The following is a 16,184-nucleotide window of genomic DNA, read 5'->3' on the forward strand; positions in this document are numbered from 1 at the left end:
GGCAGAGATTGTCCTTGAAAGGGCAGCTTCTGGGAGAGAGCTCTCAGTCTCACTCACGTCACAGGATGTCTGTTGTGAGGGAGGAAGGAAAAGGAGATTGTGACCGCTCTGAGATTCAGAGTATTGGACAGGATATAAGTCCAATATCTTCTGAAGAGAGCCAGTTTGGTGTAGTGGTTAAGTGTGCATACTCTTATCTGGGAGAATTGGGTTTGATTCCCCACTCCTCGACTTGCAGCTGCTGGAATGGCCTTGGGTCAGCCATAGCTCTCACAGAGCTGTCCTTGAAAGGGCAGCTTCTCTTATCAGAGCTCTCTCAGCCCCACCCACCTCGCAGGGTGTCTGTTGTGGGGGAAGAAGATATAGGAGATTGTAAGCCACTCTGAGTCTCTGATTCAGAGAGAAGGGCGGGGTATAAATCTGCAATTCTTCTTCTAAACTTCCAGATTAGATAAGGCGTGTTTTGAGCAGCAAAGGCAGCCGGTCTTTGCAAACCATGATTCAGCTTATTCATGGTGTATTATGTAGGGGTATCCTGCCCCCTCAGGGAAAGTGTATGCGCAATACATTGCCTCTCCTTTCCCGGTGTAGTGAACGCTGCGTGGTCACTGTCTGGCTATGCCTGGCAGATGGTCACTGCAATGGCCTCTCCTACATTACTGCACTGAAGGATCTAGGATTGTAGCTTCATATGCATAATTACATTACAAAGTGAAAAAACAGTCCAGTAGCACCCTTAAGACCAACAAAGTTTCATTCAGAATGTAAGCTTTCATATGCATACTTCTTCAGATAGTATCTCATTCCTTGTCTGAAGAAGTATGCATGCAAGAAGAGATAAATGAGGAAAGAGATCAAGAAGGAGGGTCATTGAGAGAATAACAAATCGAACAACAACAACAAAAAATCTTCACCCACTGGCAGAAGATGGCAACAGAAGGGAACAGACGAATCTCCTGAGGGAGAGTTCCAGAGCCATGACTGAGAAGGCTCTCTTCCAGGTGCGCTACTTCACTAATCTCAGAAGGCAGGGCACCCAAAGCATGGCCTCCAAAGGGACTATATGGATCTCATGTTAAAAAGTAAATTCGGTGGACAGGATCACCTCTGGGAAAGACACATTCTCAGTTTAACCCAGATTTGCAAGGAATAGAGCAATTAGACTCCATTTATTGCCTTATGACACTCTCACCATCATTTTTCCATTCTGACATGTTACTGTTTTATTGGTTTCCCATGCAAACCTTTCAATTCGTTAATTTCAGACCAAATATTCTTTCAATTTGTTAATTTCACTATTTTGCCATTGGATTCTAACTTTGTACCACTTTGTATTCTTAACCACTGCCCACCAGCCATATGTAGCTCTGCTTACTGTACTCCATCCCATTGTCTGATGAAGTATTTTGTTTGTTTGTTCAGTCGCACAGACGAGTCCCACTCTTTGGGACCCCATGGACAAAGTCACGCCAGGCCCTCCTGATTTCCACCATCCTCCAAAGTCTGCTCAAATTCATGTTTGTTACATCAGTAACACCATCCATCTCATCTTTTGCCGTCCCCTTCTTCTTTTGCCTTCCTTGTGGTTCAGTTCTCACAGCCATACATTACTACTGGGAATACCATCGCTTTGACTATACAGACTTTTGTTGGCATGGTGATGTCTCTACTTTTTATTATACTATCAAAGTTCACCATAGCTGTCCTCCCAAGGAGCAAACGTCTTTTAATTTCATGGCTATAGTCACCATCTGCAGTGATCTTGGATCCCAGAAATGTGAAGACTGTCACTACTTCCATGACTTCCCCTTCTATTTGCCCAGGTGTGATGGGGCCAGATGCCAGGGTCTCAGTTTTTTTGATGTTGAGTTTCAAGCCTACTTTTGTGTTCTCCTCTTTCACCCTCAACAAGAGGTTCTTTGGGTCCTTCTCACTTTCTGCCATTAGAATAGTGTCATCTGCATATCTGAGGTTGTTGATGTTTTCCCCGGCAATCTTAATTCTGGTTTGTGCTTCATCCAGGCCAGCATACCGCATGACGTACTCTGCATATAAATTAAATAAGCAGGTTGACAATATACATCCTTGTCGAACTCCTTTTTTAATTCTAAACCAATCAGTTGTTCCGTATCCCGTTCTGACTGCTGCTTCTTAACCCTTATACAGGTTTCTCAGGAGACATGTGAGGTAGTCTGGTACTCCCATCTCCTTAAGGACTTGCCACAGTTTGTTGTGATCCACACAATCAAAGGCTTTAGCATAGTATGCATGCATACAAAAGCTTACATTCTCAATAAAACTTTGTTGGTCTTAAAGGCACTACTGGACTCCTACTTTGTTCTGTTGCTTTAGACCAACACGACTACCTTCTTGGATCTATCTACATTACAAAGTGTTTGCTTTGGTTCTGTCATTCAGCTTTAGCCTGGTTTAGGCCAACAACCCTTTTCCTGATTCTGCATGGAAGTGTTTCTGAATCAAAATGGACTTATCCCCAAGTAAGCATGCCTGGGACTGCAGATGTATAACACGTTCACATTTATTTAAAAGGAAGGGCCTGTGAATGGAGAAGTGACACCTAAGCAAATCTGCAAAGAAATCAGTCTTAACGAGGGGTCATTTTGTAGAAAAATAGGTGGTGGAGCTCATCCAGGGATTGTTATGCAGCTGCACATACTATTCAATGGACAAGAAGGTGGAACTCTCAGAAAGATTCAGGAGCTGTGTTCCTGTGAGCTCTCACTGAATCCGAAGCCTGGTCTTAACTATATAGTTATCATCACTATGTTATCTTACCCCACCCACTACAAAACCTTTCTTTAGTTTTTAATTGGGACAGACCCACTGAAAACTGCCCTGCCACCAATCCAGTGCATGATCATAGCCATTTCTTGTTCAGTATCAAAATTTAATTGGGTCAAATTGAAGGGGGGGATTATTCAACCAGAATGTAAGCAGTATGTATTCAGGGGAAAATCTAATGTTTATCTCTAGTTCATTTAACAGCACCACTTGATGAATATGCAACTGTATGTGCTCACAGATCACAATTTCATAGTCTTTTAAAGAGCTAATCAGAAAAAAAAGTGAAAACGTTTATGGTCCTTTGAAGCACACAATTTCAGAGCACATTTAATTGTCTTCTAGTGGCTAAAATGTTTGGACAAACAAATAGTGGTTTTCTACATTTTTTTCTCTTTTTTCTGTGTATGTTGAGAACAAAGATGAGTAATCACACTGAAAATCACAATGTGATAGTACAGCGAGCATAAAGATCCCATGAGACTTAAAATGGTTTAGTTTTGGCTAATCTCATTAACAGAAATTTAAGCAATTTTTTCCCACAGTAGTCCGTGGAGCTTGAAAGTGATTGACTGGAGTGCATCAACATTTGTTGGAGAATTAATATGCCAACTTTACTTTAAAATACATATATATTTTTTAAAGGTTTGCCTGCCACGTTTTCTGTGGTGGAGTAGTAAACTGCGCGCAGTGGAAAACTAAATCATCCCTCCCACCCCCCCCCCACCCCCGTCCCTGCCTGGGTAAAAATCGGATTACGGATCTGGCTGTAGATCCGACTAAATTTCCCTCACGTATTTGCAAGCCGGGCGAAGCAATTCTTGTTCCTTCGTGCTGCCTTTCGTCTCCGAGCCTCTGCTTTTGGAGTTCGGAATGCCCACCTGCCGCTGTTGCCAGAAAGGACAGCATCTTCTGCGAACCTATCGCATCCATTGTACCCTATCCCCTCGTCTGAAGAAGTATGTATGCATAAGAAAGCTTACATTCTGAATAAAATTTTGTTGGTCTTAAAAGTGCAGCTTGACTCCTAAAAGGACATGCGTCTCCTAGTGATCTTTGTGTTTTTAACTAGACTTTATGTATTTTACCTAGATTTGCAGCAACAGCAATTAACAGGCAACTTTTATTACCTTTTATTGTTATCCAGACAAATGGTCTTCCAATTTATTACACTGTTTCTCCATTTGATCCTAACTTTGTATCAGTTTACTCTTAATCCACCAACTACATATATTTCAGCGCACTGTACCCAGGTCTGAAGTATGCATGCATACGAAAGCTTCTAAATAAAATTTTGTTGGTCTTAAAGGTGCACTTGACTCCCACTTTGTTCTATCGCCTCTTCCGCAGCGAGCCCTCCTGAAGAAAGTACGTTCTCGCACTACTTGGTATGACCCTTCCGGGGAGCCGTATGACGTCATTATCTGACGCTTCTCCGGGAAGCTGCTTGATTTGTACCTCGTGCGTCGGCGCCGTGGATGCTTCCGTTCGTTACCTGGGGGCTCCCGTCGTTTTTGCAGGAGGTGGGTAAAATGAATGGCGGGATAGGGGAGCCAGAAGTCACTTTCCAAGGGCAGGGTCTGGAACGCACAGAGCAAATCCGTACAGTACCTGGGAGGCGTCTACGGTTGCAAAGAGATGTAGTTCCCAGCACTCTACAAATGCAGGGTTGTAAACGCTGCTTTAGGGTATATTTATAGTAATTTAACCAGATATGTGATTTCTCGATGGCATGTTTCTCCTATCCTTCCTCCAGGGAATTCACCCCAGTTTACCTGAGTTCTTTCCCCAGGGCTTTTTTTGTAGCAGGAACTTCTTTGCATATTAGGCCTCCTTGATGTAGCCAATCCTCCAAGAGCTTACAGTAGGCTCTGTAAAAAGAGCCCTGTAAGCTCTTGGAGGATTGGCTACATCAGGGGTGTGTGGCCTAATATGCAAAGGAGTTCCTGCTACAAAGAAAAAGATCTGCCCTTTCCCCCATTTTATCCTCATGAGGTAGGGTGCCCCAAGGTCACCTGGCAAGCTTTATGGCTGAATGGGGGTATGAATCTTGTGCAGTTCTCAGGGTGATTGTGGGTGGCTGTTCCTTGGCTTTGATAATAATGGTTTATAATGCCCTGCTGGTGGACTTCTTGTCTTGATGGTGCCTGGTTTTTGGCTGGTGTGTGACACAGAGTGTTGGGACTGGATGGCCTGATCCAACAAGGCTTCTGTTAGGTTCTTAAAGTGCTTGGTGTAAAGTAGGTAAGTATTGTTATCCTTGAATTGCGGACGGGAAAAGGTGGTGTGCCCAAGGCAACATATGGGGGGGGGTGTTCTTTGTTTGCTGGTGCCATTTCCTCATAGCTATTCTGCTATAGTTGCTCTTGTGGTGTTATAAATGCAATTCTCGCAGCTGCAGCTTTGTACTTTTTTGGTTAATCTGTAATAGCTGCTGTATCCTGGTTGCGAATCACAGGATTGAAATAAAACCTCCATAGCTCCCAAAATTGTGATGAACAAACATATGAACGTATGAAGCTGCCTCATTCTGAATCAGACCCTGGGTCCATCAAAGTCAGTATTGTCTACTCAGACTGGCAGCAGCTCTTCAGGGTCTCAAGCTGAGGTTTTTCACACCTATTTGCCTGGACCTTTTTTAGTTGGAGATGCCAGGGATTGAACCTGGGACCTTCTGCTTACCAAGGAGATGCTCTATCACTGAACCACCATCCCTCCCTTTAGAGCTAGTTGATTAATGAGTGATCTTAAGTAATAATGATGTCAGCCTTTTGATCAAATGGAATACATTACATGTTCCAAGGTCTATTATTGTAGCAAGGCACCTGTCTCTATATATCAGATTGTTTTAAACACCAACATAGTATTGCACAGCATGTAACCCCTAGAAAGCACTATTTAAGCACATTGTGACATTACCAAGTACAGTTATATTTTTCTCACACAGTATGTTGATAGAAAACATGATGCCACCTTATTATTTTGTCTGTAAATACGTCACATAGGAAACAGAGACAACGGTACAGGCTGTGTGCATTGGAGACCACCTACCAGCAACAATGAATTTCAGGGATGAAATTATGAGCCGCATAGTTCCAGGACAATTTGATGATGCAGAGTCTTCTGACAGGTAACAGAAAATCAACTTGCAGGATTATTTTGACAATATCTAAATGCAAAGCAGTGTTCTTCCTCTATTAGCACCCTGCTCTTCCATATTTTTATTTTGTGAATTTTAATTAGCTTTCTGGCCTGGCTTTTTTGGGAAGTGGAGAGAATTAGTGCATTGTCTGCATTAAAAAACAATTATCTTTATCCCAGTTTCCTCTCTTGTTCTGCGAATCATGGATTCGTTTGGTTTTGCCAAAAGTTTCTGCCAAACGTATCAAGTATATGTACATATAGTTTCATTTATGTATAGGTTCATTTATCTGTGTGCATTCTCACATGCTTGGTAGTTAAACATTTTTAATTCTTCCTAGATTTTTTGTACACTCTTTGTGGGGAAGAGGAGAATGTCTCTGGTCCAGTGTTCCCTCTAAGCTGAGTTAGTGTGAGCTAGCTCCCAATTTTTTAAGCCTCCGGCTCACACATTTTTATCTTAGCTCACGGAAAATGGCTCCAGAGCATACTAATTTATGGATTAGCACGCAACTTTAATGCTGGTAAGCAAATGAAGTAGAATTTTTGTTCACAAGACTCCACAGCTCAGAGGGAGCATTGCTCTGGTCCAGTAGATTGGTTAAAAGTATTATAAACAGCCTTGTCGTTTAGAAAAAAAACAGAGGACCCCAGTGTGGGCTGCATGGGCACCATGGTGTCCCCTGGCACCTTTCCTGGTATCCACCAAATGTTTTTAGAAACTGGGTGGGGCCAAATGGGGCTTTTGCTCAGCAGGGCTTTGATTGGCCATTGGAGCTCTGATTGACTGTGCAGAAGTTTTAAAAGTTGCTTTGGTATCTGCTGCCATCCCAGCTGAAGGATCTTAATATTTTCATTTTAAAAGGCACCATCTTTTGCAGAGCTGCTGCCTGAAATGTTGAGGAGTCACTTTATGCAGTTTTACTCAATGACATTTTGTGGTTTGTCCCCACCACCCTGTGTCAGAACTCCATAGGTGCCCACAGGCTTAAAAAAAGCTGGAATAGAAGAACATCAGTTATCTGATGCTTTTTCGTCAATGCAGGACAAATGAAGTACTGAGAGAGAAGAATGCAGAATGTTGCTGACTTGAAGATGCATTGCTTGATGCGCTAATTAAAACTTTCTTATATGTGCTCTTTTATTTAAAAAAAAGTGAGCAAGAACAGATTGAAGTCATTCAGAAGGAGAAAGAAATAATTCAAATGCAGCCTTCGCATTTGTATGTGGAAGCATACGTGGATGAATTTGACGACAGTGGTGAAGACAGTGAAGATGATTGGGACTGGGATGATAGGATGGGGAAAGTCACAAAGGGAAATCTAGTTTCTGGAGGAAGAAACACACAGGTAACAGTGTGGAAAGAATTGGTGCCTTAGATCTTAAGTGTTTTGCTCAGTCTCTGGTCATCGGTTTAAATCTCAGCTTCATCATCAGATATCTGAGTATGAGCCTTAAAAATAATTTGGTGGGAATCATCTGTTGTGCAGTGGGAGAGCGCATAATTGAATAAAGGATCCAGGAGAGTGCTGTGACAACTGCTTTAGTAGAGCATGAGGTTTCATAGCAATAATTTGTATTTATTACTTCAGATATTTATATATTGTATCTATGCTTTGTCATTTAAAATTTAGGAGTGCTTCCACCTCCCCGTCAGCTGGCTTGGAGAAGGCATTTAAAGTTGCTTTCCTTCCACCTTCCTCCCCATCTATTTGCTCCCCTCCCTTCCCCCCCCCCCAATGTTCATGTCCTGCAGCTTTCAAACATCTGACATTTCTTCTATATGACTCTTATGTTAAGCAAGTATGGCCACCCCGCCATAGCCTCTTGTGCCATTGGTCTAACACAGGTAGAAGCTTGTCAGACCATTTTGCTGTTATTGTAAGCCTAGCAGTGGCTAATAAATAGAAATAAACGCTGCTGAGTTTTTACTAATTTTTGGATCTTTCTAATTGTTTCATAACAATATATCTGGTTCTAGTGGGAGATTGTAGCCAGTGATGCTTTTCATTTGTTGGCTCTCATGCTGCCAAAAGGTGTAGGTATGTTTAGAACACCACCAGTGGGGAAAAAATGTCAAAATTGTTATGCATTTTGTTCAAAGCAGTAGGATGTTCAAAGTACCATCTGATTAAAATTTTAATGAATTGAAACTTCTGCTACCTTTCAAATGATTATCTTTGATTCAATCCACCTTTTGCAGTCACTAATTCCATCTGGTAAAGACTAGGATGGGTAGTAATGCTTCCAGAGCATGACAGAGATCTGGCCTGGATCTTTCCCTGTGCCCATGTGCAGATCTTCCCCGCTTACTGGAACTCCCCCGTTCTTGGAACGTAGCGACCTGGCAACTGTGATCCATGCAACGGTCACCTCAAGGCTGGACTACTGTAATGCCCTCTACATGGGGCTGCCCTTGTACCGAACGCGGAAACTACAGCTAGTGTAGAATGCAGCAGCCAGGCTGTTAGTGGGACTACCACGGTGGGAACATGTACAGCCTAGGCTGCGGGAGCTGCACTGGCTGCCAGTTGTGTACCGAGTTCATTACAAGGTGCTGGTTATTACCTTTAAAGCCCTATATGGCCGAGGACCTGCCTACCTTAGGGACCTCCTCTCTTCATATGTTCCCCAGAGAGCACTGAGATCTAGTTTCCAAAATCTTCTACGAATCCCTGGACCAAGGGAGGCCAGGCGGAAAACGAGGGAGCAGGCCTTCTCTACAATGGCTCCCCAATGGTGGAATGAACTACCAGAGGAGGTGCGAGCCCTGCGAGCCCTAAATTAGTTTCGCAGGGCTTGCAAAACCATCCTCTGCCAACTTGCGTTCAAGATGGAACCCGGGTAATGACAGCTAGCCATCCTATACATATATTGAACTGTAGCACTTTAATCTGTAGCCTATAATATTTTAATTGTTTATTTAACTTAATTTGAATGTAATTTAACTATGTTTTAATTGTCTTTTATAGTAATGATTGTATTTTATTGTAATCATGGTATATTCCATGTCCTGTGAGCCGCCCTGAGCCCACCTTGGCGGGGGAGGGCGGGATATAAGAATAAATTTATTATTATTATTATTATTATTATTATTATTATTATTATTATTATTATTATTATTAAACTGTGATTAATGCTTACCTAGGTATATGTACACTTTAACAAGGTTCAGTGCTAGCCATGGGTTTTAAACTTGGGGGGGATTTGAACCAGAAAAAGGAAAGAATGGGGAACTGGAAGCATGGAGTTGAGGCTGTTTAACCATGAGTAGAGCACTGGCAGCATGATGTGCTGAAACTAATATGTGTGCTTTGAATGCCTTGGGTGGAAGTTCAAGTGATATCTCAAAAATCATTTCAGGCAAACAGACAAATACCCAGCAGCAATGCATCCAAAATGTCCACTCCTACAGACAAGGCACTAAGAAAATTTGACAATAAAATTAATTTAGGTAAGTAGAATCGTGTTTATCTTCTTTTGCAAAGGTTGGAGTTGGATAGAATTCAATAAGAACCCTGTGCATTTTTAATTAGTGGGTATCTCTGTTGAATTGTTCTGGGCAGTGTACAGATAGTGGTATTCCACGTTTTTGAAAATTTGTTGGAAATTAGTTGAATCAGGACCAACTGAGTTACTGTTTGGGTGTGTGCTGAAAAAGTGTTGGCTTCAAAATAATGGCAGTGTGGATTATTTTTGAGCTGAGCATTTTCTCTGTTCATTTCCTTTGCAATAATGTTTTTGTGTTACTTTTCTTAGTCTCTTACAATACAGTTACATCTACAATAAGACACTATTTTCGCAACAATGCACAACTGAAATATTTCTGTTTTTATTAAGACAAGAGCACCACATTACTAAATTAAACACACTACACAGAGAAATTTTTTTCTACACTCAGTGTTTTCTCCATAACTTGTTCTTAGTTAATCTCCTTTTTCTGTTAGAACCCCATGACATACTATTTTGTCTCTTTCCCCACAACGCAGGTCTCTTTGAACATCTCTGTTAGTTCTCCATACCAAACCACGTTTAGTTGCATCTCACAGTGCTTCTCTGTTCTTTCTGGGATCCCCCTTTTTGCACTCCCACTACTTTCTCTGTTCTGTTTCCCCAGTCACAGATCTCTGTGTAGCCCCATTTCTCAGCTGCCTCGTTAACTTTCTACATCCCACAGCACTCACAGTTCTTTCTATGTTATCTTTTGCTCATCTCTCCCCCTCTCTGGTTCTTCTGTAACCCCCTCTCATTAGCCTTGTTTTTTCAGAGCCAGTTTGGTGTAGTGGTTAAGTGTGCAGACTCTTATCTGGGAGAACCGGGTTTGATTCCCCACTCCTCCACTTGCACCTGCTAGCATGGCCTTGGGTCAGCCATAGCTCTGGCAGAGGTTGTCCTTGAAAGGGCAGCTGCTGTGAGAGCTCTCTCCAGCCCCACCCACCTCACAGAGTGTCTGTTGTGGGGGAGGAAGGTAACGGAGATTGTGAGCCGCTCTGAGACTCTTTGGAGTGGAGGGTGGGATATAAATCCAATATCTTCTTCTTCTTCAACTTTTAATCTTTTTTTCTCCCTCTCTGGTTTTTATCCCACCAACATCCCTTAACTGCTCCTCACTGTTTTCAGCAGCAGTATACATGAAGCTTTTTACACTCTCAGCAATTCACAGCGAGAAAGTCTCAGGTATAAGAGGATCACTCAGGGTGATTGGCTGCAGCAGGTTAGAAAGCTGGAGTTAATGCGGTCTACTTTGGACCTCTGAATCCAGGGGAAGGGAGAACAGCAATGCAAAAACAGAGATGTGGCTATTCTCCCAAACTACCCCCAAGCTACCCCCGTGTTCAATGGATTTGATGGAGCCTTTGATATTAGGGCACAAAGAGTGGGGTATTTGGGACTGATTTGGGGAGATTGCAAATTAAGTTGCCAACAATTGAACTGGCCTTTATTTAGAAAACATACATGCTGCCTCTACCGAGATTAGGTGCGGCTCACTAAATAAAAATTATGCCAGAAAAATAGAACAGTGTAAGAATTACCACCAATAAAACAAGCCAGGAAAACTAGCAATCCTTTAACAGTGGTTCGGAGGTGTTAACAGGTGATAACTGCTAAAAGTTTCGCCAGCTGGCTTATGCATACATAGGTGGCCTCTGTTAAATGCACTGGAGAATCTGAACGTAGTATAAGCTTGCATAGTTCCAGATTGGAAGCCCTTTTAGCTCCATCAGCAAAATAAAACAGATGCCCCAGAGTCACTTTGAAGACTAATGCAGCTTATTCCAGTGTGAGCTTTTATGAGTCAGAGCTCTCTTCATCATTTCACTTATATGAGGCAGACTGTTTTCTTTTTATTTCTTGCCATCAAGTCACAGCTGACTTAGGGCGCCCTCATATGATTTTCAAGAAAAGAGACTAACAGAGATGCTTGCTTCCATGGTCTCCCATCCAAATACCAAACCTAGCCTGGGCTATCCAGGTCAGAGTGATTTTTATTTTACAGATGCTTCACCCCCACTCCCCAGACTGTATCTATTAAAGCAGGGGTCCCCAACTCCCGGTCCGTGGATCAGTACTGGTTCGTGGCCTGTTAGCAACCGGGCCATGAGTTGTATAATTATTTAATTCTATATTACAATGTAGTAGTGAAAATAATAATAAGACGCTGGATTTATATCCTGCCCTCCACTCCAAATGTCAGAGCGGTTCACAAGCTTCTTTATCTTCCTCCCCTACAAAGACACCCTGTGAAGTAGGTGGGGCTGAGAGAGCTCTTACAGCAGCTGCCCTTTCAAGGACAACCTCTGTGAGAGCTATGGCTGACCCAAGGCCATTCCAGCAACTGCAAGTGGAGGAGTGGGGAAGCAAACCCGTTTTTTTCAGATAAGAGTCCACACACTTAACCACCAGAGAAAAATAAAGTGCACAATTGTATCATCCCGAAACCACTGCCCTCCCCACCCACCCCCAGTCCATGGATAAATTGTCTTCCACAAAACCGGTCCCTGGTGCCAAAAAGGTTGGGGACCACTGTATTAAAGAACAGTTCATGTGTTTTCAGACAGCATAGTTGAAGCTGGTCTTAAATTGCAACGTGAGGTTGCTGGGGTTGTTTTGACTATCAGTCCCTTTTATGTTTGTTTTTCTTTAGACAAGCTACATTTTGCAGATTCGGTTATAAACAAAGTTACAGAGAAATCAAGGCAAAGAGAAGCAGAAATGTAAGCGATATGACTTTGTAAAAGATTTTTTTTCAGAACTCCTGAGAATTGATTGGCCTTATTAGAGTCTACAATATCACACTTGAAATTTGAATATATTATTTTAAAAATACTAAATATAGTTATTTTATGTTTTTAGACAATTGAGACCTTTATATAATGTACCGGTATATTTAGAGGAAAGACAGAACACTTTGCTTCTCAATGAGCACATTAAAAAACCCAGAAGTCATGTTCCCCTGTGAGCTTTTCTGTGAATTTCCAAACTTTCTCCACACACCCTGATGAACACCACTGCGTATTATTGCACCTTGAATTTGGTAGCCACTATAGATGAAACCATAGAGCCCCGTGGCACAGAGTGGTAAAGCTGCAGTACTGCAATCCAAACTCTCTGTTCATGACCTGAGTTCAATCCCGGGGGAAGCTGGGTTCAGGTAGCCGGCTCAAGGTTGACTCAGCCTTCCATCCTTCCGAGGTCAGTAAAATGAGTACCCAGTTTGCTGGGGAGAAAGTATAGATGGCTGGGGAAGGCAATGGCAAACCACCCCATAAAAATTCTGCCGTGAAAACATCATGACGCCACGTCACCCCAGAGTCAGAAACGACTGGTGCTTGCACAGGGGACTACCTTTACCTTTTTTTAAATAGATGAAACGTGACCAGATTGATATGGTCCCTATGACCCATTCCGGTCAGCATTCTGTACCAACTGTAGCTTCCAGACAGTCTTCAAGGGCAGCCCCATGTTGAGTGCATTGCTCTTGTTAATAAGGAATGCATCACATTGTCAAGGTCTTTCCTGCCCAGGAACAGCCACAGCTGGCATTTAACTAGTCTAAGCTGGTGAAAGGTACAGCTGCCACCTCTTTAAAGGAGAGAATGTCTCAGTCCCTCCCTAGACAAATCTTGTTTCATTTTTCTTAGATTTGTATGAGCATCCCTATCTTTACAGAAAACGTCTTTCCCAGTGAATCAAGATGGAAAAATTCTTGAAAGAATGAAGCACAGCTTACATGAATAAGGATATTACTGACATCTGTGTTAATCACAGCATTGAGATGTATTGCTTTAAATGTGGGCTTCTGACCAAATTACGTGCATGTTGCTGACAGGATCAACTCTTTCTTATTAAGCCCCGATGTATTTGTATTGCAGTACCACCCTAATTGTTGTATAATGATTCCCTTAGGTACCGGGTGAAAGACAAATCGGACAGAGCAACTGTAGAACAAGTGAGTTGTGCAGATTATTAAAGATCAATGTCGGTAGTCCTTATCCTTAAAAAGGAGATTTACAGCATGAGACTAGCAATGTGATTATAACCATATTAAATTGCTGTAATTTACTTCTTAGTTCCGTAAGATTTATTCCCTCGGAGGTTTGTTTAGGGTTAGAACCTTAATAAATGGCTGAGAAGCTGAATGCCTTTTTTGCCTCCGTCTTCACTGTGGAAGATGAGAAGTGTTTGCCTGCTCCAGAACCACTTATTTTGGAAGGGGTATTGAAAGACCTGCGTCAGATTGAGGTGATAAGAGAGGAGGTCCTACAACTGATAGACAAATTAAAAACTAATAAGTCACCAGGTTCGGGTGGCATACATCCAAGAGTTCTGAAAGAACTCAAAAGTGAACTTGTGGATCTCCTGACAAAAATATGTAATCTTTCATTTAAATCTGCCTCCGTTCCTGAGGACTGGAAGGTAGCAAATGTCCCCCCATCTTTAAAAAGGGTTCCAGAGGAGATCCGGGAAATTACAGGCCGGTCAGTCTGACTTCAATACTGGGAAAGTTGTTAGAAACCATTATCAAGGACAGAATGAGTAGGCACATTGATGAACACGAGTTATTGAGGAAGACTCAGCATGGGTTCTGTAAGGGAAGATCTTGCCTCACTAACCTGTTACATTTCTTTGAGGGGGTGAACAAACATGTGGACAAAGGAGACCCAATAGATGTTGTTTACCTTGATTTCCAGAAAGCTTTTGATAAAGTTCCTCATCAAAGGCTCCTTAGTAAGCTCGAGAGTCATGGGGTAAAAGGACAGGTCCTCTTGTGGATCAAAAACTGGCTAATTAATAGGAAGCAGAGAGTGAGTATAAATGGGCAGTCTTCGCAATGGAGGACGGTAAGCAGTGGGGTGCCTCAGGGCTCAGTGCTAGGTCCCATGCTCTTTAACTTGTTCATAAATGATTTGGAGTTGGGAGTAAGCAGTGAAGTGGCCAAGTTTGCAGATGACACTAAATTGTTCAGGGTGGTGAGAACCAGAGAGGATTGTGAGGCACTCCAAAGGGATCTGTTGAGGCTGGGTGAGTGGGCGTCAACGTAGCAGATGAGGTTCAATGTGGCCAAGTGCAAAGTAATGCACATTGGGGCCAAGAATCCCAGCTACAAATACAAGTTGATGGGGTGTGAACTGGCAGAGACTGACCAAGAGAGAGATCTTGGGGTCGTGGTAGATAGCTCACTGAAAATGTTAAGACAGTGTGCGATTGCAATAAAAAAGGCCAATGCCATGCTGGGAATTATTAGGAAGGGAACTGAAAACAAATCAGCCAGTATCATAATGCCCCTGTATAAATCGATGGTGTGGTCTCATTTGGAATACTGTGTACAATTCTGATCACCGCAATCAAAAAGGATATTATAGCATTGGAAAAAGTGTGGAAAAGGGCAACTAGAATGATTAAAGGGTTGGAACACTTTCCCTATGAAGAAAGGTTGCAACGCTTGGGGCTCTTTAGCTTGGAGAATCATCGACTGCAGGGTGACATGATAGAGGTTTACAAAATTATGCATGGGATGGAGAAAGTAGAGAAAGAAGTACTTTTCTCCCTTTCTCACAATACAAGAACTCGTGGGCATTCGATGAAATTGCTGAGCAGTCGGGTTAAAACGGATAAAAGGAAGTACTTCTTCACCCAAAGGGTGATTAACATGTGGAATTCACTGCCACAGGAGGTGGTGACGGCTACAAGCATAGCCAGCTTCAAGAGGGGGGGTTAGATAAAAATATGGAGCAGAGGTCCATCAGTAGCTATTAGCCACAGTTATTATATATATATATATTAAATTATCATCAATTGTAATAATTAATTATATAATTAATTATTAAGTATATTAATTATTATATTATAATTTTTATATATATATATATATATATATATATATATATATATATATATATATATATATATATATATATATATATATATATATATATATATATATATATAAAAATTTTTGGCGACATACAGAGTGTTGGGCTGGATGGGCCATTGGCCTGATCCAACATGGCTTCTCTTGTTTTCTTACTGTGGGTTTTACTGTGGCTTGTAAAAGCTTGTTCTATTGTTTCTGTGTTAGACTTTACTTTTATATGGAAGGTTGGTCAGACTTCAGTGAAGCCCTGTGTAAATTCAGCCCCAGGGTTGAGAGGCACGTTAGAATTGTTCGCTGGCAGACAGAGTATTAGCTAAAGTTAGTGGTTTGGAGAGGACCTGATGGATGAATTCGTTTTGATTTTTCCAACACAACTGGTTATAGGCCTTTCCATTGAGTTTTAAGCTTGGAGGTGATTTCTTTTATCATATTTCCAGAAACTTCTTGTAACATAATTTTTGCCTTTGTTTCCCCCTCTCAAGGTTTTGGACCCAAGAACCAGAATGATTCTATTCAAGATGCTAACGAGAGGTGTGATATCCGAGATCTATGGCTGCATCAGTACAGGGAAGGAGGTCAGTGTCGCTGTCAATAGGACTGCATCCCTTATTGTAAATGCTAAATTGCTCTTCTCTGGGGCTGGAGCACCTCAGAAGGGGGGGCGGGAAATGAAAATTGAATTTTATTATGCAAAATTGAATTTTATTAACAATTATATGCATTTGCTCGGACATGTAGCAGAATTATGGGGGAGGACTGTGGCTCAGTGGTAGATTATCTGCTTGGCAGGCAGGAGGTCTTAGGTTCAATCCCTGGCAGCTCCAGTTAAGGATTTGGCACAGGTGTGGTAAGCTGCAGTATTGCA

The 16,184-nt window shown here is 42.0% G+C and overlaps 1 protein-coding gene across 2 annotated transcripts in view; it reads left to right on the top strand.

Annotated features, from left to right (window-relative positions):
- The first annotated feature begins 4,215 nt into the window (after window positions 1-4,215).
- Window positions 4,216-16,184, top strand: part of RIOK1 (RIO kinase 1) — a 38,342-nt gene continuing 26,373 nt past the window's right edge. The window contains exons 1-7 of one of the 2 annotated variants that reach the window (XM_060244196.1): window positions 4,216-4,325; window positions 5,808-5,932; window positions 7,100-7,292; window positions 9,307-9,397; window positions 12,089-12,158; window positions 13,351-13,393; window positions 15,802-15,894. In XM_060244196.1, the coding sequence (XP_060100179.1) occupies window positions 4,281-4,325; window positions 5,808-5,932; window positions 7,100-7,292; window positions 9,307-9,397; window positions 12,089-12,158; window positions 13,351-13,393; window positions 15,802-15,894 (660 nt within the window). In that variant the 5' untranslated portion in view covers window positions 4,216-4,280. Of the gene's footprint in view, window positions 4,491-5,807; window positions 5,933-7,099; window positions 7,293-9,306; window positions 9,398-12,088; window positions 12,159-13,350; window positions 13,394-15,801; window positions 15,895-16,184 lie in introns of both variants that reach the window. The other variant, XM_060244195.1, reaches the window with a different exon arrangement.

The sequence above is a fragment of the Heteronotia binoei genome, chromosome 7, assembly GCF_032191835.1.
Source record: "Heteronotia binoei isolate CCM8104 ecotype False Entrance Well chromosome 7, APGP_CSIRO_Hbin_v1, whole genome shotgun sequence".
Taxonomy (NCBI): domain Eukaryota; kingdom Metazoa; phylum Chordata; class Lepidosauria; order Squamata; family Gekkonidae; genus Heteronotia; species Heteronotia binoei.